At 38.8% G+C, this 26,856-nt stretch overlaps 1 protein-coding gene across 3 annotated transcripts in view; it reads left to right on the forward strand.

Annotated features, from left to right (window-relative positions):
- The window catches only part of DROSHA (drosha ribonuclease III), a 74,635-nt gene extending 54,276 nt beyond the window's left edge, over positions 1-20,359 (forward strand). For all 3 annotated transcript variants that reach the window (XM_041427762.1, XM_041427763.1, XM_041427764.1), the window contains 10 exons: positions 988-1,058; positions 2,126-2,170; positions 4,964-5,121; positions 6,681-6,786; positions 10,345-10,486; positions 11,439-11,521; positions 11,635-11,738; positions 13,740-13,832; positions 14,682-14,728; positions 17,653-20,359. In XM_041427762.1, the coding sequence (XP_041283696.1) occupies positions 988-1,058; positions 2,126-2,170; positions 4,964-5,121; positions 6,681-6,786; positions 10,345-10,486; positions 11,439-11,521; positions 11,635-11,738; positions 13,740-13,832; positions 14,682-14,728; positions 17,653-17,783 (980 nt within the window). In that variant the 3' untranslated portion in view covers positions 17,784-20,359. The remainder of the gene's footprint in view (positions 1-987; positions 1,059-2,125; positions 2,171-4,963; positions 5,122-6,680; positions 6,787-10,344; positions 10,487-11,438; positions 11,522-11,634; positions 11,739-13,739; positions 13,833-14,681; positions 14,729-17,652) is intronic.
- Positions 20,360-26,856: the final 6,497 nt, after the last annotated feature.

Genomic DNA, 26,856 nt, shown 5'->3' on the forward strand with positions numbered 1-26,856 from the left:
TTGTTGCAAGTATAGAATAAATGGTAATTGTTTGTTAGTTATTGAAATGTATTTCATGGTTTTTCCCGTCTGCAAATGTTGTTGTGGTTTATTCTCAGCCAGCAGCCAAGCCCCATGCAGTGCTTGCTCATTCCTCCACCAGTGGGATTGAGGAGAGAATCAGGATAATAGCTGGAAAAGTCATGGGTTGAGATAAAGACAGATTCATAGGGAAAACAAAAGCTGTGCACACAAGCAAAGCAAAACAGAAATCATTTCACTGCTTCCCATGGGCAGGCAGCTGTTCAGCCATCTCCAGGAAAGCAGGGCCCTGTCGCACATAATGGTGACTTGGGAAGACAGACACCATCACTCCCAACATACCCCTTTCCTCCTTCTTCCCTGAAATTTATATACTGAGCATGATGTCATACAGTTTGGAATATCCCTTTGGTCAGTTTGAGTCACCTGTCTTGACTGTGTCTCCTCCCAACATCCCAAGCCCCCTTTAGTCTCCTCTCCAGTGTGGCAATACCTAAAGCAGAAAAGGCCTTGACTCTGTGTGAGCCCTACTCAGCAATAACAAAAGAATCTCTGTTTTATCAACCTCTGTCCAGCAAAAATGGAAAACATGTCCCTATACAAGTCACTGTAACGTAAATGAACTCTATCTCAGCTGAAACCCGCACAATTGTCTAGTTAGTTGTTTACTGGAAAGTACTTCTGGAAATAGAGGTTAATTTGTATAAACTTTGCTCTTTGGATGTATCATTTTTTATCACTGATATAATTATTTCTGGTTTTTCTTTGCAATTTATGACTGTTGATTTACACTGATGTTTAATGTGCTTTAAATTTCTCCAAAAAATAGGTGTTGCTACAGAAAGCATGCATTTAAAAATGAATGTGTTGGAGATGAAGTCCAAGATCTTTGACTTTCTCATGCTTAGTAATTTTCTAAGTGCTAATTGCATTATTGACCTTTGACATATTGGTCCTCTCATGTAGGAGCTGTTTATCTAGAGGGAAGCCTAGAAGAAGCAAAACAATTATTTGGACGCTTGCTCTTCAATGAAAAGGTATTTATGTACTTACATGATTTGATTTCCAGTTCAAAAATAACTTGATGTGCTTTCGTCTCCATTGTTTTACTTAAGGATCACAAATGAACATAAATACTCCTTTATGCAGTTCCTGGAAATTGAATTAGGACAGCAAGCCATACTGATCCAGGCAAAAAAATACGGTGTTTTCTCGGGTGTGCTTTGGGTTGCTTGGCTTAGGTAGGGAAAGGGTGGCTGGTGTGGGAAACCTGACAGCTTCCATTCAAAGTGCTGCCCTGAAAACATAAATGGGTGCTGCAGATCCAGGTGTTTGGCTCTGAGGGAATGATGCACATGTCGAGCACCTATTCTGTTTCATCAATTAAATCATCCTACCCTAAAAGCTTTAAACATATATTTGGAGGAAAAAAAATAGGAGGGTGTTTCATTCAGCATTTACCCAATTGCACAATTACAGTGTGCAAGAATAGATCAGGCTGTATCTTAGATGGCTGTTAGTTAGAACTTGTGCTGTGTAAAGGTGAAGGAAAGTACCCACCGCTGGGAGAGCACACATGGCAGTGGTGAGAGGATGAATTGCATATTATTTTCCTTCCTTTAAGTCTTTGAAATGACAAGCTTATTAGAAATAAAAGTATTTGGAAGCCCATTGTAACTCACTGTTTATTTGCTGCTCGGTGGCTGTAGTGAAGAAAGCCTTTGTGAAATAGAGGAAAATAAGTGGAATTTTTTTTTTTCTTTTTCTGTCCTTTCCTTTGAAGAAGTCAAACTTGCTACTGAGGAGTACTTGCAAATAAAGTTAGTCCTGAGGCTTAAACAAATCTTTTTCTTCCTTTAACCAGTTTTTATGTGGTTCAAGGATTTTTCCACCTCTTTGACACAAGCTAATTGGGAGAACTACAGGCAGTTTGAACAGCAAATACACGATTTTAAAAATTAGTTTGCCAGCACTATTGAATTTGCAATAAGCAGAGTCAGCATCTGAAATAGTTCAGTATTTCAAGTAATGACATTTTATTTAGTACTGTGGAATTTGTTAAATGACTCCCTTGAGCATTAAAGGCATCTCTCAATGTTTGCAGGACCTGCGGGATGTATGGCTTAATTATCCACTACACCCACTCCAAGTAAGTGTATCCCTTTCTGTAATAAATTTCACAGTTCTGTTTTATTTTCAGGGATGCTTTTCCATAGGTTTCCATTGTGATGACATCTCAGAAATTGTGCTAAAGAGTAGCCAAAGGAATATATATATATGTTTTCCTTTGTGTTTGGCTTGTGATTTGTTAGTTTGGCGTTTTTAAATAAGTAGTGAGTTTTTGCCTCTGAGAATTAATCATTCACCTTTCCTTGGCTCGTGTTTGTTGTATAATTGTGCCTGTACAGTAAATCCAATGAGAGGTAATGTTTTGACAGCTTCTTGTTTGTTTTCTCAAAGTTGAAGGAAAAGGGTGCAAAAACAATCTATGAACATATTTTCTTAACCTGAAATTAGGACTGAGACCTTAATAGTAGGAAGGCACATTAATTAAATGCCAAAGAAGTTTTGATTTGATTCTATTTTGATTTTGTGTGTTTCTGCCCATGCAATGATAGCATGGTTGTTTCAGTGATTCCAGTAACTTTAATACCATGTAAAGACAAAAATTGTGAAAGTGTCTGAAGACTAAATTATCCTCCATGTATCGAAGAATACAAGTTCACAAGCTGTCAGTTTATGAGACTGGAAGTTGGGAGATTGATGTCCCAGTCCCTTCTCCCTTACCGAATTCTCGAGCAGACATAGAGCAAGTGTCAGAGCCTCTCTGCAGTGTGCCTCATTGTCTTCAGTGCAAGCAGAAGTGTGCAAGGGTGCTGCAAGAAGAGCAGTAAATGCACAGACAAAATCTTCAGCAACAAATCAGTGCATGTGAAGAATGTTTACAACCACATCCCTCTGAGTATAAATACAAAGTACTCTTAATGGAAGATAACATTTTGAGATTCAGCACTATCTGTCCTGTGTGGTGGCACACGCAGCTCCAAAGAAGATTGTTCTTGCAATAAATTTCTTTCTTTTCTCTTACTTTATTTTAACCTTTTCATCCCTGCTTTCACAAAGACTTGCACTCTTGTTTAGAAATTAGCAAGTCATTGTAGGAAGCTTATAATTGCTTACTACTACTTTGACTTGTGTGATAAAAATTGTTCTCTTCCACATCCCAAAACGATCCTAGGAGGTTTTGCCAGTATGTGAAACACAGGCAGCTCGGGCTGGCCTTTTGGCACAGCTAGCCTGAAAAATGGTGTTTTTAAAAAATACTAAAAATCGCTGTAACAATATGCCAAATGAGATCCCAATCAATGAAAAAGAAAACCTCTGGGTAAGGTAACAGAGTTATAGATCTTCAGTTCTGTGTATGTAGCAGTAGCCAAGTCTGTAGAAATGGTCTAAAAATAATTAGTGGTCATCTGGATACATACGGACTCTAGAAAGAGTCAACATGTAAAGATGAGTCCTACCTCATCTTCCCACAGATGTATGGGAAGTTTTAGGAGACAAAAAAGCATGTGATAATGCAGACAATACTGTCTGCTGGGTTTCCTGAGGGGCTGCTGGAAAGACAGTCAGGAAAGGCTTTTAAAATTTTTTTCTTTTTTTCAAGAAGCAGTAAAAAAAAGCAACTCCAGTGAAAAATGTCAGTCCCTACCAGATTAAAAGGAATGGCTGAAACATAAGAAAGGGAGAACAGGAGTGAAATGACCACATCTTGCAAGGAATGGTGATCACTGGCAGATTTCCCTCGGGATCTTTGCTAAAGTACAGGCTGTTCTCATTGACAGCCTAGGGAAGAGGATGAGCAGTGAGGTGGCAGTTTGTTGACAGTACCAAATTATTTCAGGTAGCAGGGACAACAGCAGACTGAAGAATTGCACTCTGGTTGTGAGAATGCAAGGGTGACTCACTGTGGAGGTTAAAAAAGCAGAAGAAATTCTGTGTAGGTAAATAGAAAGGGCTGTGCATGATGAAGCAAAAAGCAGTCTCTGCTCCACATGCAGCTGAACTCCAAAATGACAATTATCACCCAAGTGTGGAATTTTGGTGCAAGGGTATGTAGCTGTATGGAAGTGTGGCCTGAACACTCTATACAGAAAAAAGACAAATCGAATGTAATCAATTAATAGAAAAGGGGCAGACAACAAAACAAAAATTATCTCAATGCCAGTTTAAAAAGCTGTGGTTATTCTTACATTTCTTTTAGGCATCCTCTTCTGGACAATTCCTCCTCTAAGGCATTACTATACCAAAGAGGTGCTCAGAATGGGTGGAGGAAATGCTTAAGCCATTTCCCAGCTCCATAAAGGCATTTAACAGTGTCATCACAATAAGGACATCAGACAAAAAACTGATGAGAAAAGATATTGATCCAAAGCAATAATTTTAATTTTCTTGTGTTAGTGTGTCCTTTTGAATTTCATATTTAAAGTATTTATTCTTGATTTTTGATACTTAAGGAAAGTGGAAGAAATTTATTTGGGTTTTGTCTCATTTGACGTGCTGTAGTCTGCCAGCCCTAATCTAACAATTTCTTAATCTGTTGCTCAGTTGCAAACAATGTAATAATGTTAGAAAATGCAGAAATATACAATTGTACATGTTTTGTGAAAGTTTGTATTATGCTACACTGCATCCACATGTAGAGACATGCAAGTGATGTGTTCAAACGCCTCAGCTGTTAAAGAAGCAAACCTCAGAGCTCATCTCTTCCTTGAGTGGTAATTATTCAAGACCAAAAGACAGAGGAAACGTGGTTTTCTCAGTTCAGCTGTCTATGGAACTTGTTCATTGTATACTTTGCCCTTGATTTAAAGAAGGCTTGCTTTTCTCCAAAAATTTCTGCAGCAGTTCTGTCATTACTTACACTTCATTTTTCTTGCAGCTGCAGGAGTCTAATACTGACAGGCAACTCATTGAGACCTCTCCAGTTCTTCAAAAGCTTACAGAGTTTGAGGAGGCAATTGGAGTCATCTTTACTCATGTTCGACTTCTAGCACGTGCATTCACTCTGAGGACAGTAGGCTTTAACCATCTGACTCTGTGAGTACATAGCAAGAGTCCTCATGTAGCTCTGTTGGCCCTTCAGTATTCCAGATTGCCTAGTTTGTAAACAAACTATGTTACATTTATTTCCTGGAATAGAGCAGCTATGTTCACAAGCCTACCTGGCTCAGTGTGCCACCTCTGACAGTAGTCAGTAGCAAATACCTTGGGAAAGACTGTAGAAGGCGTTGGAGACCTATCCTGGTGTTTATTTTGAGCTTTCTGCACGACTGACATTTGTACATCACTCCTGAGACCATAGCAAAACATACCTGGAGGTACATTTGGGCAGAGAAAAGAAGTAAAACTATGCTCTTTGGACCAAGCACAGCCCTTGTGTGCTGTTGCTTGCAAAGCTGCCAGGCCCTGTTTTCAAGCAAACATTATTATAGAATATGCTGAGTTGGAGGGGGCCCATCAGGATCATCAATTCCAACTCCTGGCCCTGCATGGGATGCCCAAGGAATCTCACCATGTGCCTGAGAGTGTTGTCCACACACTTCCTAACTCAGACAGGCTTGGTGCTCTGACCACTTTTCTGGGGAGCCTTTCCAGTGTTAAACCATCCTCTGGGTGAAAAACCTCTTTCTGATATCTAACCTAAGCCTGTCCTGACTCAGCTTCATGCTGTTTCCTTGAGCCCTGTCTCTGGTCATAAAAGTGAAGAGACCTGCCCCTCCATTCCCCTCTGCAATGAGGTCTCCCCTCAGTCCTCTCCAGGCTGAGCAAAGTGACCTCAGCTGCTCCTCATATGGCTTCCCCACAAGACCTTTCACCATCACAGTTGCTCTCCTTTGAACACTCTCTAACAGCTTAATGTTCTCTTTATATTGTGGCACCCAAAACTGCCCCCAGAACTGGAGGTGAGGCCCCCCCTAGTGCAGAGCAGAGCAGGACAATCCCCTCCCTTGCCTGGCTGGCCATGCTGTGCCTGATGCCCCCCAGGACACACTTGGCCCTCCTGTCTGCCAGAGCACTGTGGGCTCATGTTCAACTTGCTATTGACTAGGACCCCCAGGTCCATTTCCACAGTGCTGCTCTCCAGCCTCTTGTTCCCCACTCTATACACACCACTGGGGTTGTCCCAGACACAGAATCTGGCACTTGCCCTCGTTAAACTTCATATCAGTGGTTACCCAGGATCTTGTGTGAGTTTAAACCCTGATTGTTTTCTTTCTTGTGATTGGACATTTTTCTCTGTTGAAGTATTGCATTCTTTAGTTAATTTTTTTAAAACAAGTTTAAGATCTTATCCCAATACAGATTTGATGTTAACTGCTCTTCTCCTTCATTTAGTCTGTGATCTGTAATCTAATGATTGCATTTATTTGTAGCTATCCCGATTTGCTTTTTGCCTGTAAGTTGGTGTTACTACAGTAATGAGCTGTGTTTTCATCTCACCTGATTAACACTGAAAAATTGTCTTAAATGTGTTTGGAAATGAGCAAGGCTCACTTTCAGATCACTCTTCATTTTAATTTGTGTGAGCATGCTGGTTTTGGTTTTTTCCTCATGAGTGCTTATTGATTTTGCTGCACTGATGTCTCATTTTTCAGAGGCCACAACCAGAGGATGGAATTCCTGGGTGACTCCATAATGCAGTTGGTAGCCACAGAGTATTTATTCATACATTTCCCCGATCATCATGAAGGGCACTTAACGGTGAGACTGCCATCAATCATATTCTCCATAAGAGCAAGAGTGGGATGGAGACTGAAATTATTGGAACAACCAGTGAATTGTTCTGAGTTTGATTAATAGAAGAAGCTTCAGCAACCAGTGCTCTTAATAAGGCTTTGTTAATTTTAAGTCATGAGCACTGCAATGAATAGAAAATGGTGATTTATGAGCCCACTGCAATAATTTCTGTTCAGTCTGTGACATGGATCAAAAATTTTAAAGATGTCAGTGATGAAATTGAGGGCAAAGACTAGTCTTGTTTAAAGATGGATGTCTTAAACCATTTATTTAAATAGATGTATCACATGACTTTTTTTTTTATTCCTGTCTTCTAGTCTTTTGAACATGCATACAGGCAGGGTTATACATCCTGATAAAAAGTTTTTACAATTTATTTTAATCTGGTTTTCCTCTTGTCTGGAATCTGGACTTCCTGAGCTAGCTTTTGAATTTAATTTTAATATATTTATAGTCATCTATTGATTGCTATAGCCTTTTAGCCTCTCTTATCTGAGCTTTGAACAACTAAGTTTGGGGACCTTTCAACAATTTACAGTACTTTAAACACAACATGATAGTATAAGTAGTTTTTTTCCTGATTGATGCATTTAGCTCTGCAGCTGGAGAGTTGTGGCTTTGTTTGAAAGTAACAAATTTTTTTGGGCTTACTAAATTTTCTTAGTTTACTCGATCAGCAAAGCAATACATATATCAGTAATGTGAGTCAAGTTTTCTAGTTAAAGTTAGGAACTAGCTGAATTTTAGAGTGGTTTCCTCAGATCAATAAAGGCATGACAATGCTAAGTCTCTAGCAGGCAATGTGTTATCAAGAATATGATCCTTGATTCTTTTGGGCTAAAGCTGTTTACAAGAGGAAAAAAAAAGAGTACATGTTATAACTCAAAGTTACTTGAATTTTTCTTCACCATTTCCTAAGTTTCAGTTACATTTGTATGGATTCTTCTGCACCATTGAGGAGAGAGGATATAAAGCCTGGTGTGGTTTTTTGCTTTCTACATGACTTTTAAGAATGTAGGCATCCGTGGTCTTATAACTCTTGCAAGAACTATTTGACCAGAAGGATATGGGATGTTGCTGTTAATGGATGTAAATGCTCAGAACAATGATTAAAATGTCTTTTTGTTGCTTAATGTAATGATTAGTGAGTTGGAAAGTACAAGTTGCACACTTCAGTTTTTAGATAAAACTGAAAAGTTAGAGTGGAGTGGATGCTGAAAACACATAAAAATACGAAGAAGCGGGCAATGCCTAAAATAAAATTTGAACTGTGGAGACGTGTTCATGTGTAGAGAAAAAGAAAATTATCTTAAAATATTTTTAAATTTGATGACAAATGAAACAAGACATCTGAGAAAGGAGGCTGATAAAGTGGAATCTGAAGAGAAACTGCAAACACTATAAGCTCTTTCTGCTGTCATCTGAGAACATACTTAAACTTGAAGTAATAATAGAACATCAACTAAATGGTGTCTGGTGTGTTGAGGGCAATTTTGGTCAACGATTCTACTTGACTGGCAATGCTGTGGCTTCCCAGTGTGAAGTGATTACTTGTGGAGAGATGTCTAAAATAACTATACTTAAGAAAAAGAAAGGAGAACATAGTCTCATCTACATACTTTGAGGTAGCCAAATAGTGTACCAGAAGAGAAGCAGACATTTTGTTGAATGTTGGAAGATACAGCTTCTCCAGTACTGAGTTATGGATACATTCTTCTGCTACAGTCGTGAGTAGTGGTACGTTGGGTGAAGATGGAAGAATTAGAAAAAAAACTGCTTTGTAATTAAAGTCAAGCTCCAGTTGAGCATATCATGTATCACAGCATCTGCAGTGACACAGGCTGTGTGTTACCAGTGTAGAGACCAACTCTAAAAAAGCTGCTGGAAAAGCACAGGGTCTGTGTCTTCTCTGTATCACTAAGAGGAATTGAGTTTCTTGCATGATCACACGTGTAGAGGATGCAAATTCTAATATAGAGCAAGTTGATAACTACAGTGCTAAGAGGATAACTGGGCTTTTTTTTCTACCTCTAATTCACTGGGTAGTGTTTATGTGGCTCTTTGTTTTATGATACTACTAATCATTATTATGGATCCCATCAAAATAAATAGTCTGCAAACAAAACAAAAGAAATCCTTCTTCTCCCATTACAAGAAACAGATTTTTGTCATGGGACACTGCACTTCTGTCTCACAGGTTACATATTAGGATACTGTACTTAGCATATTGCTGGGGAAAATATAGTTTATTTATCTTAAGGACATAAAAGGAAAGAATTTTGAAAATTAACAAGTAGTAAATGAGTTTAAACAAAGGTTAGGGAAAGAGCTAATAATACTATCTACAGTTTGCCTGGTTTACAAAGATCAGGTTATGAATATCTGCTTCATACATCATTGACAAACAAATTATGAACATACTGTTCTTTGTTTATCTGTTGTGAGAGATGAAGTATCAAGTGCAGCAAATAAATCTTGATTTTTCATAAGCTCAGTTGACATGCTGGAGCCAGGTAGCATATAACTTGTATCTAATAAGCTGAGCAAATGTGATGTGGAAGACAAAAAAAAGGAAAAAATGTGTGTGCAGCATCTCAACTCTAGATTGCACATAAACTGTGGAAAAGAGAGAGACATTCTTTGCTTCTCACTCCTACCTCCTATAGTAACTGTAACTTCTTTAATACTGTTCCATCTAAAGCAAAAAAAACCAAACAAGCAGGAAAAACACTGACCTCTCCAAAGGTTCAGAAATTCTCCCTAAAATTCCAAAATACTCCTTTAAGATGTGTCTTTGTTAGAGCTCTATGTTTAAGTAATCTGTCTGGAGCCAAGGTTAAGTATGTTCATGACACATCCTTGACATTGTCATATATGGAACACGTTAGGGCAGATCTGTGTCCGGGATGCATCGGCTCAGCTGTGCTGCCTTCTTGCAGAGCAAAGAGTGCATACAGGCTGTCCATCTGTGTATTTTTTTCTTTGGCCAAAGGAATGGAGCAGCTTCCTCATCTGCTCATTCTGAAACACTGAGCTATCTTGTGTATTTGTGTACTTGTTTCAGTCACCACCTATTTATTTATTTGGTGGACACTGGGGGCTGTTCCATGGACTCCAGAATATTGTTTACTTACACTTTATGTGGGAAAATGTATACAACTGTGTATTACTTAAACTAGAAAACTGCAGATTAGCTGAGAAAGTACAGGACTCATGAATGGTACATAATTGCAAGGAAGCACACAAACAAGCATTTTAAATACATGGCATATACACAGAAGTAATGTGTCCATAGAATAAGTAAAGACTGGTGAGAAGAATTGAAACAGAAAGAAAAATCACCAGTAGAAAGAGTGAGAGAGTGTGTCTCTATATAAATCACTTGAGTTGTCCTGAATCAGTAAACTGAGAGAAGTGAGAAACCTCAAGGATAAAAGTAACTTTTTCTCCCCAGGCTCTCCTAGGTTTTTTAGTTTGTTATTGGTAATTGTTACTATGGAATGGAACTTCTTTCTTTTGCAGCTGTTAAGAAGTTCTTTGGTGAATAACAGGACACAGGCCAAGGTGGCAGAAGAGCTGGGCATGCAAGAGTTTGCCATCACTAACGACAAGACAAAAAGACCTGTAACTCTTCGAACTAAGACTTTGGCTGATCTCTTGGAATGTGAGTTAATTTGGTTGTAATAACTTCGTACTTAATGACTTCCTTTTCCTTGGGGCTTGTTTAAGAAAGCCATTAGAAATCCCCTAAATCGCTATTAAAAATGTATGTTCAGGTTTCCAAATGATTTATGCCTATACCTCTGAAAGCCAGATTTTTGAAGACTAACCTAGATTTTTGAAGTCTGTATAAAAGCATGAAGGAGGCATAATTGCAGATAGAAAGTTGAAGGCTTAGAAATTGAGGGGTTGAGATGACCAGGTCAAAAGCATGTCTTCAAAGTTGAAGCTTATACTCTGAGCTGAGCTATTTAACAGCAGTTTCAGTGTTTAATTAGTATGTTCTTGACACTGTTGGAAGACCAGATAGTTCCTTCAGCAGGTGAATATTCTGTGGTTCATTTGTCTGCTTTTGAGGAGTTTTTAAAATGGTTGATCCACAAGAGGAAAGGCTACATGGAAATGAAACTAATTTTAGTCGATTTTTGGAAGTTGTGCTGACTTCTTTCCCATGAAATGGAAAGCGTGATAAATATTCTGCAAAGAAAGTTAATCCCTGTCTTGTATTTTCAAGCCATTGAGACCACTTGGCTTTTGCAAAATCCTGTAAACAAATGGAAATAGCACACAGGAGTGATTTATATCTAAATTATTTTATGGTACCCAGTAGTGATTTATTTGTAAGTATTCATGGTCTCCTGATTAAAATGTGAGATTAGAAGCAGAGTATTGTTTCTAGCACTTTAAATGACTGGGTGTATTTGGGTAAATCACTTAATCTTTTGGTCAACTTGATTTTTATTTTTTCCCAAGTATGTAGGATAATACCCTCATCAGATCACTGCTCTGAAACATAATTGAATATGGCTTTAAAATACTCAGAGATACTTGTTTCTAAAAGTGCACGCCAATAATGCTCTCCTTGGAAGAGTGACAGTACCTTTTTTTTCCCTCAGCCTTTATTGCTGCCCTGTATATTGATAAAGATTTGGAATATGTTCATACTTTCATGAATGTTTGCTTTTTCCCACGGCTAAAGGTAAGATCAGTCAGTTTCCCACTTTTCTGCCACTGTATTTTAACACATTGTGGCATTTGAAATCCTTACTGCAATCTCTCAATCATAAAAGCATCTTTGTGGACTTCCTACAGGAATTTATTTTAAATCAAGATTGGAACGATCCCAAATCTCAGCTTCAGCAGTGCTGCTTGACTCTCAGGACAGAAGGAAAAGAGCCGGACATTCCTCTTTACAAGTAAGAGCAGGCTTCTTGTGGATACCAGCTAATTATAAATCTTCCTTGTATATGGAGCAAGATGTGATCAGTCACCCTACATTTTCCCCATAGTTTGCTTTTCTTGTCGTTATCCAAGCCCTATAGCCTTTCTTGGTCTGAAGAATTAAAATACTGTTTTCTAAGCCATAGGTGTTTAGGCCATTACAGGGAAGAGTTATGAGTATTTTACCTTTACTGTTGTAAGGGGAAAATAGAGTTTTTATTTTGGAGTGGAGTATTTAATTGGCATAATTCTATATATGTTTTTCTTTTAATGTAAGAAATGGCAGTATTAAATGAAAAGAGTTAAAGAAATGTCTGGTTTTTTATGAGGTCAAGGTATTTCCATTCTATTTTCACTAACATATGAAGTTTCTTGATATTATTATGCAAAAATAATAATATCTTATGTTACACCTGCCCATTATAGTCACTGTTTCTCATCCACAGTCAGGCACTGAAGGGTAGCGCAAGTTTTGGACAATTTTGTGTATGTGGTTCAGCTGACAAATGTTCCTGTGTTTAATGACAGAGAGCTCAGGGCAGTGAACCTTTCAATTTGTACACCTTGGTTAGATACCTGAAGCTGGATGGGATAGATCTTCCTTTTCACTTCCAGTTGCTAAATAGTGTAATATCTGCTTCAAAAAGATAATAAATAATAAACCTTAGGCTGTATATTTCATCCATATCCATTCAATTAATGTAGGAAAGGGTGCAATGTTAGCCCCAAAAGAAGAGATAAAGGCTATGAAAATTCAAGGCTTGTGTTGTTGGGATTATTATATCAAAAAGATATGAAGAATGAAAGTATAAGTGCATCTGTCAAAGGTACTGAAGTAAGGTTTCCAGTGCAGTGTAGCAGTTCAGTGACAGTGACACACACTGCACTGCAGAATGCCATCCCCTAAACACTGCAGCCAGTGCTCTGCAGGTCTGACTCCTCTGTCTGTCTGTGTGAGGGTTCAGGGCTTTATCTTGGCTGAGAGGGATGAATTCAATAAAAAACAATTTCCCATTTTTGTAAAAAACACTTAATATCAAGTACCAAATGTTTGTTTTGTTTTGCTGTGATGATAAATTGATTTTTATAGTACAGCTCAGACCTAGTAATACGCTGTTATCTTCCTATTATCTTGTTAAATTCCTTTTCTTGGGGTTATCTGTTTCACTACAGTCAGTACTATTGCTTTTAAATTCAGGGTAGGTTTTATTTGCTCTTGTCACAGTGCATGGCGAGATAGAGTACTTTAGTTAGATACTTTAAAAATTGATGTGAAATTTGTGCTCCTTCTAAAAAGAAACAAGGTAGCAGACAGAACTTGATCTGAAAGTGGGGAGAGATTTGGGACAGCGGTAAGAAACTGCAAAAGAAGCAATTCATTGCACATCTAGGGAATTACCTTTTCCCTTTTAGATGGTTGTTGATGTATGTCTTAGACTCTAGGTCAAATGGAAAGTTTGGTTTGTGACAAACTAACTTTTCAAAGCTGATGGAAAATTTCTTTGCACTGTGATAATTCAGTGTAGAGAACTACCCTGTCTAATACAAAGTCCTTGTAAAACCTTGCTACCTGCAAAACTCTCAGCGACTAAACTTCTAGTGCACACATAATTGCATGGGTGTGTTTACTTGCAATTGCACAGCTATGCATAATTTATTACTTTATTACAAATGTTTTCACAGTGTTTGAACACTTCATGTGACAGTTTGCATTTTTGCCTTTAGGTTAAATAAAGTTTTAGTTTTCATGTGGTGCTCCTGAGTGAGCCTGGAGTAAAAAAGGTGATTGATAGAAATACTGTTCCAGTAATCTCTGGGTTCATGTGATCTATACAGACATCCTTCAACCCTCGCTCTATGCTTTGCATTAATTGCACTATTTGTATTGACCAGACTGAAAGCTTCATGAGCTATGTGCCACAAACAGATTCTGTGTTTTAATCCTCCCTGATTTAATAAAATATTTCTTCTTTCAGGACCCTGCAGACAGTGGGACCTTCTCATGCCAGGACATACACAGTAGCTGTCTACTTCAAAGGGGAAAGAATAGGATGTGGTAAAGGTCCAAGGTATAGTAAAAAATTAATCACATTGTCTTGGAGTGTGGTGGTGTTCAAAATTACTAGCCATGGAGATAGACTGTTAGTATGGTCTGCTGTAGGAAAGGAAAGCTGAAGAGCCTTCTTCAAACTTCTCTGCTTTAGGAATACCTAAAGGGTTCAGTGTTGGTTTAATTTTGGATCTTAAGCTTTTTTGGTGAACTTGCCTTCAAGGTGGCTGGCAATGCTAACTATTTGTGGCTTTTGGAGTAGTAACTGCAGAACAGCTTTCAGGAAATAATATTTTTATCTTGGTATTTGCTCTTGGATTACTATGCAACTTACACTGGCAGGTTAAGAGTGCCACACTATTATGCTTTTTTTTTTTCCCGGAGGTTACTACTTCTAGGCCATTTTGGAATGGTTCTAAGAGTTCAAAGACTTCAACCGTGAGCCCCAAAAACCTCATTTTATGCTATCAAATCTAGTGTGGTATTCTAAAAATATCATTGCTTTTTTTAACATTCACGCATCTGTGATTTTGTTCTTTTTCTTCTCTCAAGTAAAAGCAAATGTATGGATTTTATTTTGATTTATTTGAATTTGAAAGAAAAGCAAATGTAAATAGTGAAGAATGGACTGGAATATTTTTGTTATTGTTACTGGTCTAAGTTAAGAAATACTCTACTGGAGCTGTAGTATTATTGCTCACATATTTATGGAATGGCTGATATATCATACACTCTGGGACTTACAAGCTGCTGGTTATCCAAAAAGTTTCATTACAAAAGAGTGACTAGTGCTCCACTTTGTCAGAAACTTCAGTTTATTCTGTACAGCTTAGATCTCATGTAACATGTTTTTGTTTGGCTTTCACAGTATTCAGCAAGCAGAAATGGGAGCTGCAATGGACGCACTTGAAAAATGTAAGATATTTGAGCAACAGAGAATTTGTAATGTATTTCCTTGTTCTTTAGTAAGACAAGGTGCAGATTTTGTGGGGGATAAGTTTTGAACAGAACACATATGCTAAGTGCTGTCAGCTTCTAAGCAGCAGGTTTTTCTCTTAGTACTTTCATGACAGTTTTGTAGCAGTTGAAGTTAATATGATCCCAACAGGTATTTGTTAACGGGAGCTGATCAGGTACGGAGGGTGCAACTTCAAGGGAACCCTGTGCAGTAAAGTTTCATTGAGGTTTTCCATGCTTATGCATGCAGTGGGATAAGACTGCACAGTCTCTGATGCTCAGGTTGTCTCACCCTTTAATTCAGGGGAGGAGGAAAGTGCAACCTTAGAAAATAAAATTTGATCCCAGATTATCAGTAGACTAGGTTAAAATCTAAGAGGCAGATCCCCAACAATTTAAATTGATATTTATCTGTCAGGAAGGGCTAATATCAGCTGCAGATCCAGGAATCTGTGCATACATCTCTAGATTACATGCTGTGTAGCCAGCATGAGAGCAGTCCTTCATTGAAATGTAGTCTGTGATATGAATGAGTGTGGGCAAGCTTCTTATATTAAATAACTTTGGCCAGTTGGGTTAAGGTGCCAGGTGTGGGTGACCTGTAAGCAAATAGATTACAAGCATTTTGTGCAGCAGAAATTGTCTATTGAGAAGAACATGAGAAGTCCATTTTTTGCATTTCATTCAAAGGAAACACATGCAGTTCCTCATATGTCAAAGGTTATCTCTTCATCTGGAAATTCAAGAGCTTAAATATTTCAGAAGGCAATGAATCTGTGTAGTTCAGATATGTTTTTATATCCATCTACTAAACATATAATTCTCAGCACCAGTAGATTTGACAAGTAGAAGAATGTAACTTCCCTTCTCTGCTGAGTATCTGCAAGATGTTACTGAAGTTTTCTTTGAGTGAATTTTCTTGTGACAGTATCACCACTCAAGAGAGCTGTGAGTTTCATGGCCTATCAATCCAAGCTATGTTCTGACATACATATTTGTTTAAATACCATAGAACTCTAGGGGTCTGTGCTCCTGCTGCCCTTCAATTCAAAACAGAGGCAACTTTGAAGTTAGTTTCTCTGTGCCTTTCCAGTCAAGTTTTAATTGTCTTTTGAGATGGAGGTTACAAAGCCCTTAAGGGCCCTGTTGTATCATGTATATGGTGATGCAGTAGAGTTGTTTGGTTTGGTTTGTTTGTTGGGCTTTTCAATGCATAAGTCGTTAACTTCAAGTGAAAGTAGTTTTCATATATCTATTTATATTATAGCCATGATGAATTTGTTATATGAGTTTCCTTCTTACCATCCGAAACATATTAGAACAGGTTGCTACCAAGCTGAGTTCTTAAAGAATCATGTTACAGGCACTGCTGAAAATCTGATTTTCATTTTATGGGGCACATGAACAACAAAATATCCCAGAACTCCATTAAACAAAGCATAGTGCTTTTAAAAACAGCAGCAATTTAAAACCAATTTTGTTTAGATTGCTTTCTGGTTTAAATAAATATACTCTCCTATGCTCAAGTTGTAAATAACTGATGAGTAAACCTTTTATTCCTGTAGTATGTATAATAAAGGGCACAAATTTCACTGGCCAATAAAACAAAGCAGTAGGAAGTTATTCTGCTATATCACAAACTCCTGCAGTTTATGTGGCTTCTGCACCGCATTCTCTAGCTGAGAATCTGTGCTGCCTGGAACCCAGAAAAAGGAGGAAAAAGCTTGGTGCCAAGGAGGAAAAAGCTTGATGCCAAGGTACTCCTGACCCTTAGAAGCCTCAGCTGAATTCTCTCTCAATAGCCAGCGAGAGAGAGCAGTCCTTTGCTGAGACATCTACCAAATTTATGGCTTTAAAGGTCAGTGTAGTAACCTTTTGCATTCATCTCAGACTGGTTAGGTAGCCAGTGCTGATCCCAGAGTTGTGTGATCCCAGCAGGATTCACCACCAGCTGCAGCCTGTCACATACTCTGCCACCCCTTTTCTTTCTGACTGGCTGGAGGGTGCAGGTCTCCACAGCACAGACACATGTGGATGTCAGCACCCTGGTCATGCAGAAAACATCACATTCTGTGAGCTGTGCGCTAAAGTGAGAGCAATTCCGTTCACTTACATAAGCTGTTCTTGCAGTCTCAGTACTAATGTGTACCTACACATCAGCCAATGGACAAATGCCTGAAAGCAGAAGCATCCATCTCCCCAGCTATTTCTCCATCACCTCAGCCTTGTCCAGTCTGTTTCAGGCAGTCTTCACTCATCCATGCTCTTAGACTACGCTAAGGCTGCCTTCTGGTACATAGCCAAGCATTAACTTTTTCAGGAACAGACTCAACTGCATTCCATTTTGCTGCACTATTACATTCCCATTAGGATCCCTGCCATAGTGTGGGGCATATAGTTGATTCTGCACGGTCTAAAACAATAATAAAAATAATGGAAACATCTGTGCAATGTTTCCATTATTGGAAACCAGTGGCTCATACTTTTTGGAGTGAGAGCAAGACAAAAAACCCTGACAGCATTTACAGTAATTTCACATTCATTTTTCAGTATCGACCACATGTTGCTAAGGGAACAGAATGTAAAATCCAGGTAATACCTGGCCATGTCGCTGTACTGGGATTTTATATTTTGTTTTTGTGAGTATATTAGATTTAGCAGTGCTTTGTAGCAGGAGAAACAGATGTAAAGAAATCATGAAGAAACCAAAGTCTTATGAAACAGTCCTGGTTTACTATGTATTATAAGAAATAAATGAGTAAAAATGGGAACAACATTGTTCCCCCCTACCTCTAATAACATCAAAGTTTAAAACAAAACGAGCTGAGGCTTTCTCTGTTACCAGTTTGTTTATTAATGTAAAATATTTCTCCTTTTGTCAGATAACTTTCCCCAGATGGCCCATCAGAAACGGTTCATTGAACGGAAGTACAGACAAGAGTTGAAGGAATTGAGGTGGGAAAGAGAGCATCAAGAGAGAGAGTCAGAGGAGACTGAAGAAGCAAGGAAATAAAAGGAGGGCACAGAAGCAATGGCATATTTACTTACTTAATAACTCTGACTGTGGCCTATGGAGACCTAACCTAGTTTCTTGCAGATGAATGAAGAGTGCCTGTTGATATCAAAAAGAAAATTGTAATATCTTCCTTTAAAAGTGTGTGCAAATACAGTACTTCTTTAGTTTGGTTTTAAGTTTGACTTTTTAATAAGATTTGGGTTTAATTTTTATGAAAAGTTGTTGATTATTTTTATTCTTTTTACTGTCTTGTATGAAGTAATAAAGTATTAATTTCAAGAACTAATAGGAAGAGAAGCTGTTTAACAGTTGTCTCCTATGTCTAAGTGCTGTGTTGTCAGTGACCAGCCAAGTTATTGCATGAATTCTGCTGTGAGGGGGAGGAAAGTATTATGAAAAACTGATTCAGCTGAGCACTTAGGCATGTATCTAACTTAAGTTTTGCAGCTAGATTTACTTCTTGAGTCTGCTAAACCAGAGCTTTAAAGTTCAGGCTCGTTTTACAGAAAATGGTGCAGTAATTAAAAGGAGATACTCAGTTTTGCTTTGAACAGTGGATGTCACATCTGAAATGTGGTGCAGTTGTGTGTGGAAGATTGAGTAGTTTTTTTTTTTTTAAATCACTGTTATAAGACTTGAAGGAGAAGATAATTATGAAGCAAGAGAATGGCAGTTTTTGTAGAGGATGTACATGTAGTTTACATTAACAAGTTTAGTTTCTTTCTGAGCTTCTTGTTCTGTCAGGCTGGTGTCTACTTTAATGGATTTCTTTGACAGAAAGATACCAGTGTGGACATTACTATGAAATGGTGAATTAGAAACTCTATATAGGTGCTGTTCCAGAGAGGTTCATTGAAAACTGTTTTTGTCAAAAGAAGGGCAAAATTTATCCCCAAAGTGGTGTGCAGTTTTAAGCCCAGTTTCCTTGGGTTTTTTGGTGTCTGTGGCTTGTGTTAGACAGATGTTTCTTCTATAAAAGCTCTGAACAGCACCAGAAATTAAAAGTCCATTGTGTCTGTTGGTATGTTTTCCCACTGGTTATCGATGTTGTTTGTTCTTTTAATTTTGCTGCTTCAAGCCATTCATTTCCCTTAAGCTGGTTCTCTTAATTCTGGTTAATAGTCCCTTGGTAGGTATTGTGATTTTTCATCTTTATTTTCTGATAAGCAAAACAGATTGAACCCCTGTTTTCCTTAGCTGTGTGTTTTCTTCCTGAAAGAAGAAAAGATCCTTTTTGGCCAGTCATTTAAGCATGTCCACATGTCCCACAGTTGTATGTGTTAAAATATGGGGCAGCATGGATGCAAGTTTGGCCCAAGGAATTCATGCCACCTCATGGAAGAAAACTTCTGCCTGACGGCCTCTCTGCACTGAGCGGCTTCTTCAGCGATTGTCTGAAGCACTTCTCTCTAGGTGTGGCATGGACATCAGGAGAAGCACTTCATTGCAGGTGCCAAAGTAGACACCAAATGAAGCTGAAAAATTCAGGCTACACAAATGTCTTCCCAAAGTTTCACTTCTGAGCTAATCAATATGTGTATTTTCAGAAGCATACCTTTCTACACTTGCAATGTGAGATGCACTTAAATAAGGGGGGTTTTTTTACACTTGAGCCCACATCACTACCTCACTTCTTCCAGCTCTATGATTTGCCTTTTCCTAATGGATTGATGCTTAAAATCCATTTCAGAGGATGAGAGAAAAGAAAAAAACAAACATATTCTCTAATCTAGAGAGTGATAATAATGGAGGGAATAAAAACAAGGTAAAGGCAAGGAGCTGCTCTCTGCTGAATGCTGCTGCCATTTGACTTTTGAGAAGTGATTGTAACTTCTTTTAGCTTCAGTCAGTAAATAAAAAGCTGAAACGCTTCTCAAGAGTAGGAAGCTTGGAAAGTACCAGTATGTCCCCTGTCCACAAGGCTTTTGTATTTCAAAAATGTATTTCTTTTGTGTTATTGCCCATCTGCTTCTAGCAGTAAGATTAAATGGTGTGGTGCTAGAGGGTCAAGTGTAATTGTGTAAACCATTATTTTATTTTTCCCTCTTAACTCTGACCAGTTTCATATGTTTAATGAATAGAAAATTACTTCATTTTCAGGTGTACAATTGCTTAGCAAATTTTAGCATATTTGACATCACCAAAGAACCCCAGTGGAATTGTTAGCTCATAGGTTTAACATTACTTTCATTATTCCTATATACAATTTCACTTTCCAGCTGTAAGAAGACTGAAGTCTTATAAATAAATATTTTCATTAAATTAGATTGAATTTATCAGATAGGCTGTTTTGGGGGAGGAACCCAGGACTGTTCTTTTTTTCTTCTTTGACCCAGAAATTGCTTGGAAAAAACAAACTTTTAAAATAATTCCTGCATTCCGGTTACTGCAGATAATGAGTTTTAGGCTTTCCTCAATAAAGTGTTGGTGATAACTGTGTTTTTACAAGTGGGCTATTTTCCCTTTTTTGCTGTATAAGTGTGGGCTAGGAAGATTGCCTGAAGCAATTTTGTTTTCCTTGTATTCAGAACAAAAAAACAAAAAGTAAAAAAAAAAAATCCTGCTTCCTTATTAAAACCACAGTGTCTTTCTGTGTATGGACTGTCTAAAAGCAGTGGCTATGAATGTTCCTGTTGATTTCAGGAGTTGTGCAGAATGTGAAATGTGAGCACAGTCCTTTACAACAGCCGCCAAGGAGGGGAAGCCTCTTCAAGTTGCCTTGGTAAAAATTATCCTTGCACTCATGCTAATCAGTGGAACAGCTGTAGCTTATAACTAGGCAGCTTGTGCTGCTCCTTTGTAGGTGTGAGGGGGTCTCTGGTTTGCTGATAAAGTCAGTCCTTTTTTGCTTCACAGCCTGTTCTCTGGGCTAGAGGTTGTTTTGCAAGATCCACTGACTTGAGCTGGGTACAAGTGATGAATAGAGAACAAGACTGGGATCTGTGTGAATCCAAAAGATCCTGAGAATATTTTTATTGTGAATATGTACAGAGCACTGAATAGAATTGTAGCTGATTTGATTGGGGATTTCAATCAAATTAACATAAAATTCATGATGTTATTTGTAGACCCTAAGTTTGCTTTGTAAGATTTCAGTTTCTGGAAGATTATTTAACAGCAGTACTAAGAGAACCTTGGTCTCTAAGATTGTTGTAAACATCGTTGCTAATAAAGTTTCCCAGAAAATACTTCAGGCATAGTTGTTACTTGCTAAAACAATTTGGAAAGATCAAAAGGCAAATCCTGATCATCTGTCTCCCTACTTCAAAGACTCTGATTATACAGGCTACATATTTAAATGAAATAAGTGGTTCACTTGTACACTTGTAAAAAGTTTCTTTTTGGTGGAAGTTTGTAAAGCCCTGTAAGAGCTCAGGGAGTTGTTCATCTGCATCATTTACCACTGTGCATTGTCTTTGGTGAGGATGGTGTTGCAACAGACATTTCTGTGACCCGTACATCCACCCTGCTTCTCCCTCCTACCATCTCTCCACATCACAGATTCACATTTTTTCTGGGGCCCTAAGATTAAATCAGCTGCATGCTCCAGCTGTGCATATTTCTCTATCCATCAGGGAGCAGGCTTAGCTTAGAGGCCCTTTTCTTCATCTGCCTGCTACAGGTGACAGAGGGAGCACCAACTTGCACCCAGAGTCTTGCTAACTAAGTATATTTCGCTTTGCCTCAGTCATCACTGCATTCCTCAAAAGGATTTCAAAGCCTTCCCTGAACAAGGGTATAAGTGATTTGCCTGTGACTTACAATACAGTTGTACCTGAAAGTGTCAGTCGTGTCGTTTTGTTGCTCTTCACAGCACCTTTGTGGAGGGAGTATTTATTCTGTTACTAAGAGATGAAAAGGATGAGGTTGTCACTGGGGGGCCAGGACTCAGGATGTCTGTGGGAGGGCAGTGATGTCTTATCCAGTGAATGCTTTAGTCTGTGGCTTTAGTATTGTCCTTGCAAGCCCACTATGGTTCTCTTGCCAGGCCTGAGGGGGTCTTCAAGGGAGAAAAAAGAGCTTGGCTGTGCAGGCTGGGCACTGACACACTCATTGCCTTTTCCTGTGGAGACTTGGAAAGCAATGATCAAGAATACTGGGGACTCTACTATAAGGAACCAGAGTCCAAACAGTGTGTTGCCTGTACACCTCTTTAGAATAAATAAATAAAACCTTCCACTTTGAGCAGACATTTCAAAAGTCATCCATTAGCAAAGGACAGGCTCTCGAGCTGACAAATTGTGAACTTTCGCTGGTGGCAGAAGCATCAGTGGTCCAGAAGTGCTGCTGCAGTGATGGGTGGGTAAGTGTTTGTCACTGGAGGTAGCTTGTTACTTATTTAAAGATAGGGATGGTGGGCAGGGGAACCCATGGGACCCCACTGACGCAAGCTCAGCCAACATTTCTAAAAAAAAATAAAGTTACTTCTCTCTAAAAATATAAAGTTACTTCCCTGCAGGTTTCCTCCTTCAGTCATTTACTCTGTCAGAACAGTTCTGACATGGTGACCAGTTCTTGCTGCCAACTAGAATTACAATTCAGGTATTGCAGCTGTTTCCAGACAGATACTTGAACTGACAAACAAAAAGCAGCCATTTCTCAATCCAGAAGCATTTGAAAATGCTAATACTATTCTGTATCAAATTATAAATTTCTTTTTTATATTAAAAAAAAATAAAATTCTGTAAGGTAAGAATTTTTAATGATCTCATTGAATAAGTAATTCGAAATTGTTGCTCTTACCTTTTGTTCTTGTGATGAAAAACATTGTTAAAATACATTTGTCTTTAAACTTTATCATTAAGAAAAAAATAAATATACCATCTGAAGGAAAAAAATATTTCTTTTCCTTATCCTCGATGTTTAAAATTTCTGTCATTCAATGCTGCTGTCTGCTTCCTTCTTCCAAAACCCAAACACTTTAAATGTGTGTTCCACCTGTCAGAAGGTGTCAGATTTTACAACCAATTTCCCATCTCAGTTGATGTCTGTACATTAACAATCAAAATCAATCTCTAAGTTATTGCTTTCTAATTTTTGAACCAGAGCTTGACCAGACATCCAAAACAGTGTGACACTTCCTACCTTATAAGACCTCAGAACTTTCAGAGAACTCCATGGCTTTAGCCAAAAACAGGTTTTCAAAGCTTCCCATTACCTTTGCTCCCATTACTTTTATTTTAATTGTTATTATTTTTTCAGTGTTTTCATTGTTTATTTCTTGTTAATGTGATCCGTAGCACTACTGTCTTCTCTTTCAAGGTTCCCTGACCTTACTTCTGCTTAGCAGATAGGGCATCAATTCCTTGTTCACTGAGACTAGAAAATAAATGATCTTGAACTCTTTGCTCTTGCAAGTCACACCTCAACACTTATATCAGAAATCAAGTACCCACAGCAAGAACAAAAACCTTGCTGCACATCTGTGGAAATAAAATACTGAATCTTTCCAGTACAATTTCAGGGATTCTGTCTGATGTTTTAAGAGAGGCTGTGAATTCTTGAGGCATGCAGTGATGCACTTTCTGCAGCTTATGTTGTCAATTTATGCAATTGGATTAAGTTTGGCATCTATTTCAGCTGGAAGCTTATAAATGGACATTTATATGTGTAAGTGAGGAGAGAGAGGTAACAAAAGGCAGAACAGATGCTGAAAACACTAGAAAAAAAGCCTATTTCAGCACTGGCTGCTGAGAAGCAGATTGATTTGGATAGAAAAATGTTAACTACTCTCAAATACAGACTGAAAAATATGAGGTTTCATTGTAACATAAATACAATTCTGTGCCGTGTGCTTGGTATAACGATGGCTTAAAAAAATGCATTCAGAGCTGAGTTTCATGCAAAGCTAGAAAATAAATCTTATTGGTATGTTATAGCAAATCTATTAGAAGTGAGACAATAAAACTTTAGAATCTTAGAGATACAGAGGTGGGAAGTAATCTAGTAAAGCTTCACAACTAGATAGTTTTCTAGATTTTAATTAGGAACATAGTTGAATATATGTGTGTTTGGTGTAAATGCAGTTATGCATGTATATATTTATTTACTTAATGTAACATCTGAAATTTTCTCTCATTGCAACATGACACCTTTTTATCAAGGAAAGCAAAAGGGTTCCCTATGTTCTTTTTTTAACAGGTATTTAGAAATGGTTTTATTGAAGTAGTGTCCAGACATCTTCACTGTAACTGGGGCTTTTTATGCCAGCTGCTATGAACACAAAATGACAGGCAATCCCTGACCCAGAAAGAAATAGAAAGGAAGCAATGACTTACTCAAAGTCACTGAACAGGTCAAGGGTAGAAATGAGAACAAAACCTGAATCTGTTGAGTCCCAGCTGAGATTTGTCCTCTCCTCGTACTGCACAGCTACTTATTTACAGCATTTAGCTTTAGATGTTGCAGTTGGTTTATTTCTGCATCAATACGGGTATTTTAAATGTCATGCACAGCAGCCTAGAACAGGGCTTTACCTAATCTCTTTCAGACAAAGCTTATAAAAGCAATTTTAAAAAGTGAAAGAAAACTCAGGTGGCTGGTCCTGCATAGAGGGAGCTTCTCTCCACAGGCAGCTCACATTTGCTGCTGAGCTCCTGCTGTGGCAGCTTGAGCTCACAGCTCCAAGGCCACTGCTGGGCACCTCGGGAGAGTGTGTGACAGGCATCACTCTGGTAGGAACAAGCAGCATTGTCATGTTGTGTTGGAGCTGAGGTTTGGCCCTGTTACACTTACACACAGGAGAAAGCAGGTCTCCCTTCTGGATTCACAGCCTGCTGCTAATGCCTGTAGTTTTTTTAAGTCTGTATCCTCACCAAATTCATTAGAGGTTAGTATGACTCTAAGCACAGGATATATTTCCAGCGTGGTGACAGAAGGAAATAAACATGCAAACAGCTGTGCTCTCATCTGTGAAAAGTACTTGGCTGCAAAGTGCCTAAGTTATTTCCTTGGTTCCTTGAAAATTAATTGTTTGAGAGATTTTTGGGTTGCAGATAGGTAGAGAAAGCTGTGAGTAAACATCACAAAAAGAGAGAAGCATCCCCTCTTCTTAGTCTTGTGCTGCCATGCGGGCTGGTTGCTGTTGTGGTGCACTAGTTTATTTAGTTGTTCTTTTGCACTGGGTGATTGGGAATTTGCACAGTTTTATATTGCACTGTATAGCTTATATCAGGTGGTTTGTTATCCTTTTCCGCCATCACATGGTCTTTCCCTCACCCACCCCAGTACCACCCTGGTGGTCTCTCCCCTGGGTTACCCCTCCCCTCACCACTCCTCACTGGTGTCCCATTGGCTGTGGACCTCTCCCTCTGTCCCCATTCCCCAGGGTATAAAAGCTCCCTGCCACCAGGGAATGCCCTCTTCTTTCTCCCTTGGGTTTGTCCACTTGGTGTGTCTCTTGGAATAAACGAAACGTTTCCCGCGTGGAGAAGAGCGCTTCTCAATCTGTTACCTTTGTCTATGAAATATCATGTGGGCAAGGGTCTATAGCTAGCCAGAGTGGACCCCAACAGCCCGGCAGAAAATACCATATTTCAGGCTGCTGCAGGAGGATTGGTGACGACTGGCTCCAGGGCACTAATGGAAGGTGGAGGTGTGGGCTGGACCATGATCCCAGGCTGGGAGTGTTGTGTGCCAGGGCTGGGGGGAACACATCCTGTGCCTTTTCAGCTGGTGAGAAGGCAAGCAGAGGAATGGGAATGGGTTTTAGCCCAGCCTTGACGGGCAGAAACTGGTGAGATGGTAGTGAGAGCTGGAAGTAGAAACAGGTTCTCCACTCTACAAGCTGTTGTTAACCCTGACCAAAACACTATTTCCTGCAAGACAGTGAGGAGTAAGGCTAGAGGGCCAGAGAGGTCTGTACATGATCAGAAGGGATCAGTTCCATCAGCTGCTGTTTCCATACTGTTTGGTAATGACCTATCTCATGGATTCCCATGTTTTGAGGGGATTTTTGTCTGGTCCCATGCGTGCATCCATTGTACAGGCATATGTGTGCACATGTGTATGGAGTGAAACAGAGGAGAGCAAGTGTGGGTGTGTGCAAAGAGGTTTGGGACTGTGCAAGTGTGGAAGTGAAGGAGGCCCAGAGAGACAGCTGCATGACTCCTTCCCCTCCCAGGCAGATCTGTCATTTCTGGCTCTCGGATTGGTTTGTTTATTCTGTTTAATGATGCTGACCTTTGTGTTGGATAAGTTGGCCTGTTGCAAGGCTAGGATTTGTGGCCTTTTGGGACTTCAGTTGTTTGGAAGACTGAGGATATTTTTTGCTACATCGGGTCCAAAGAGAATGAATTCTGATGACCCAGCTGCCCTGATAACTCATTTGCCCTTTACCTTTTGACAGAAAAAGTGACTTCAGACTTAGTCATATGTTAGAGACTGTCTAAATTTGAAGAACATCCTTGTAATAAATGATGTACAATGGCAAAGAAAAATTCAAAGTTCTTTTGAAAGTTCCTATTTTTACAATGTATTGATATGCTTTCTTGGGAAATACTAATCTTGAATTTTCAGTATGAGTTTTAGAATGGACTTATCTGGAAAAGTAGAAAAAAAATTAATTTGGATACACTGGGGGGAATATTGCCTCAAAATGTATTCCTTGAGAGATCTTATGCCACTTTATTGGTCTCTGTATGAACAACCAGTTTCTTCAGAAATTGTCCCCAAATCTTAATTGATTTTGGGCCCCCAATCTAATTCTAGAATCGATTTTAGCTAAACAAATTCCTCAGGATTAGTACAGAAGTGACGATATTTTACACACCTGAGATGTTTTACACCTGAGATGTTTTACAGAACATCAACCAACAGCTTCATCTGTTTTCCAGTCCCTAAAATTTTAGTGGTCATCATCCTGCAATCTTTATGCCGAGATTAATTTTAAATATATGGCTGTCTCTGTTGAGCTGAGCACATCAGCTGGAAGTGGGAAATCACGTTGTTTTCACTTGCCATCAGTGCCAGCAGCTCTGCAGGATCTGCTGGCAGCTGCAGCTTCACTGTCGGCAGCAGGACGGTCATGCTGGTCACAACCCAGAGACCAACAGGCTGCCCAGGTGGCCCT

This window comes from Onychostruthus taczanowskii, unplaced genomic scaffold (assembly GCF_017590055.1).
Source record: "Onychostruthus taczanowskii isolate IOZ18803 unplaced genomic scaffold, ASM1759005v1 scaffold119, whole genome shotgun sequence".
In the NCBI taxonomy this organism is placed as follows: Eukaryota; Metazoa; Chordata; class Aves; order Passeriformes; family Passeridae; genus Onychostruthus; species Onychostruthus taczanowskii.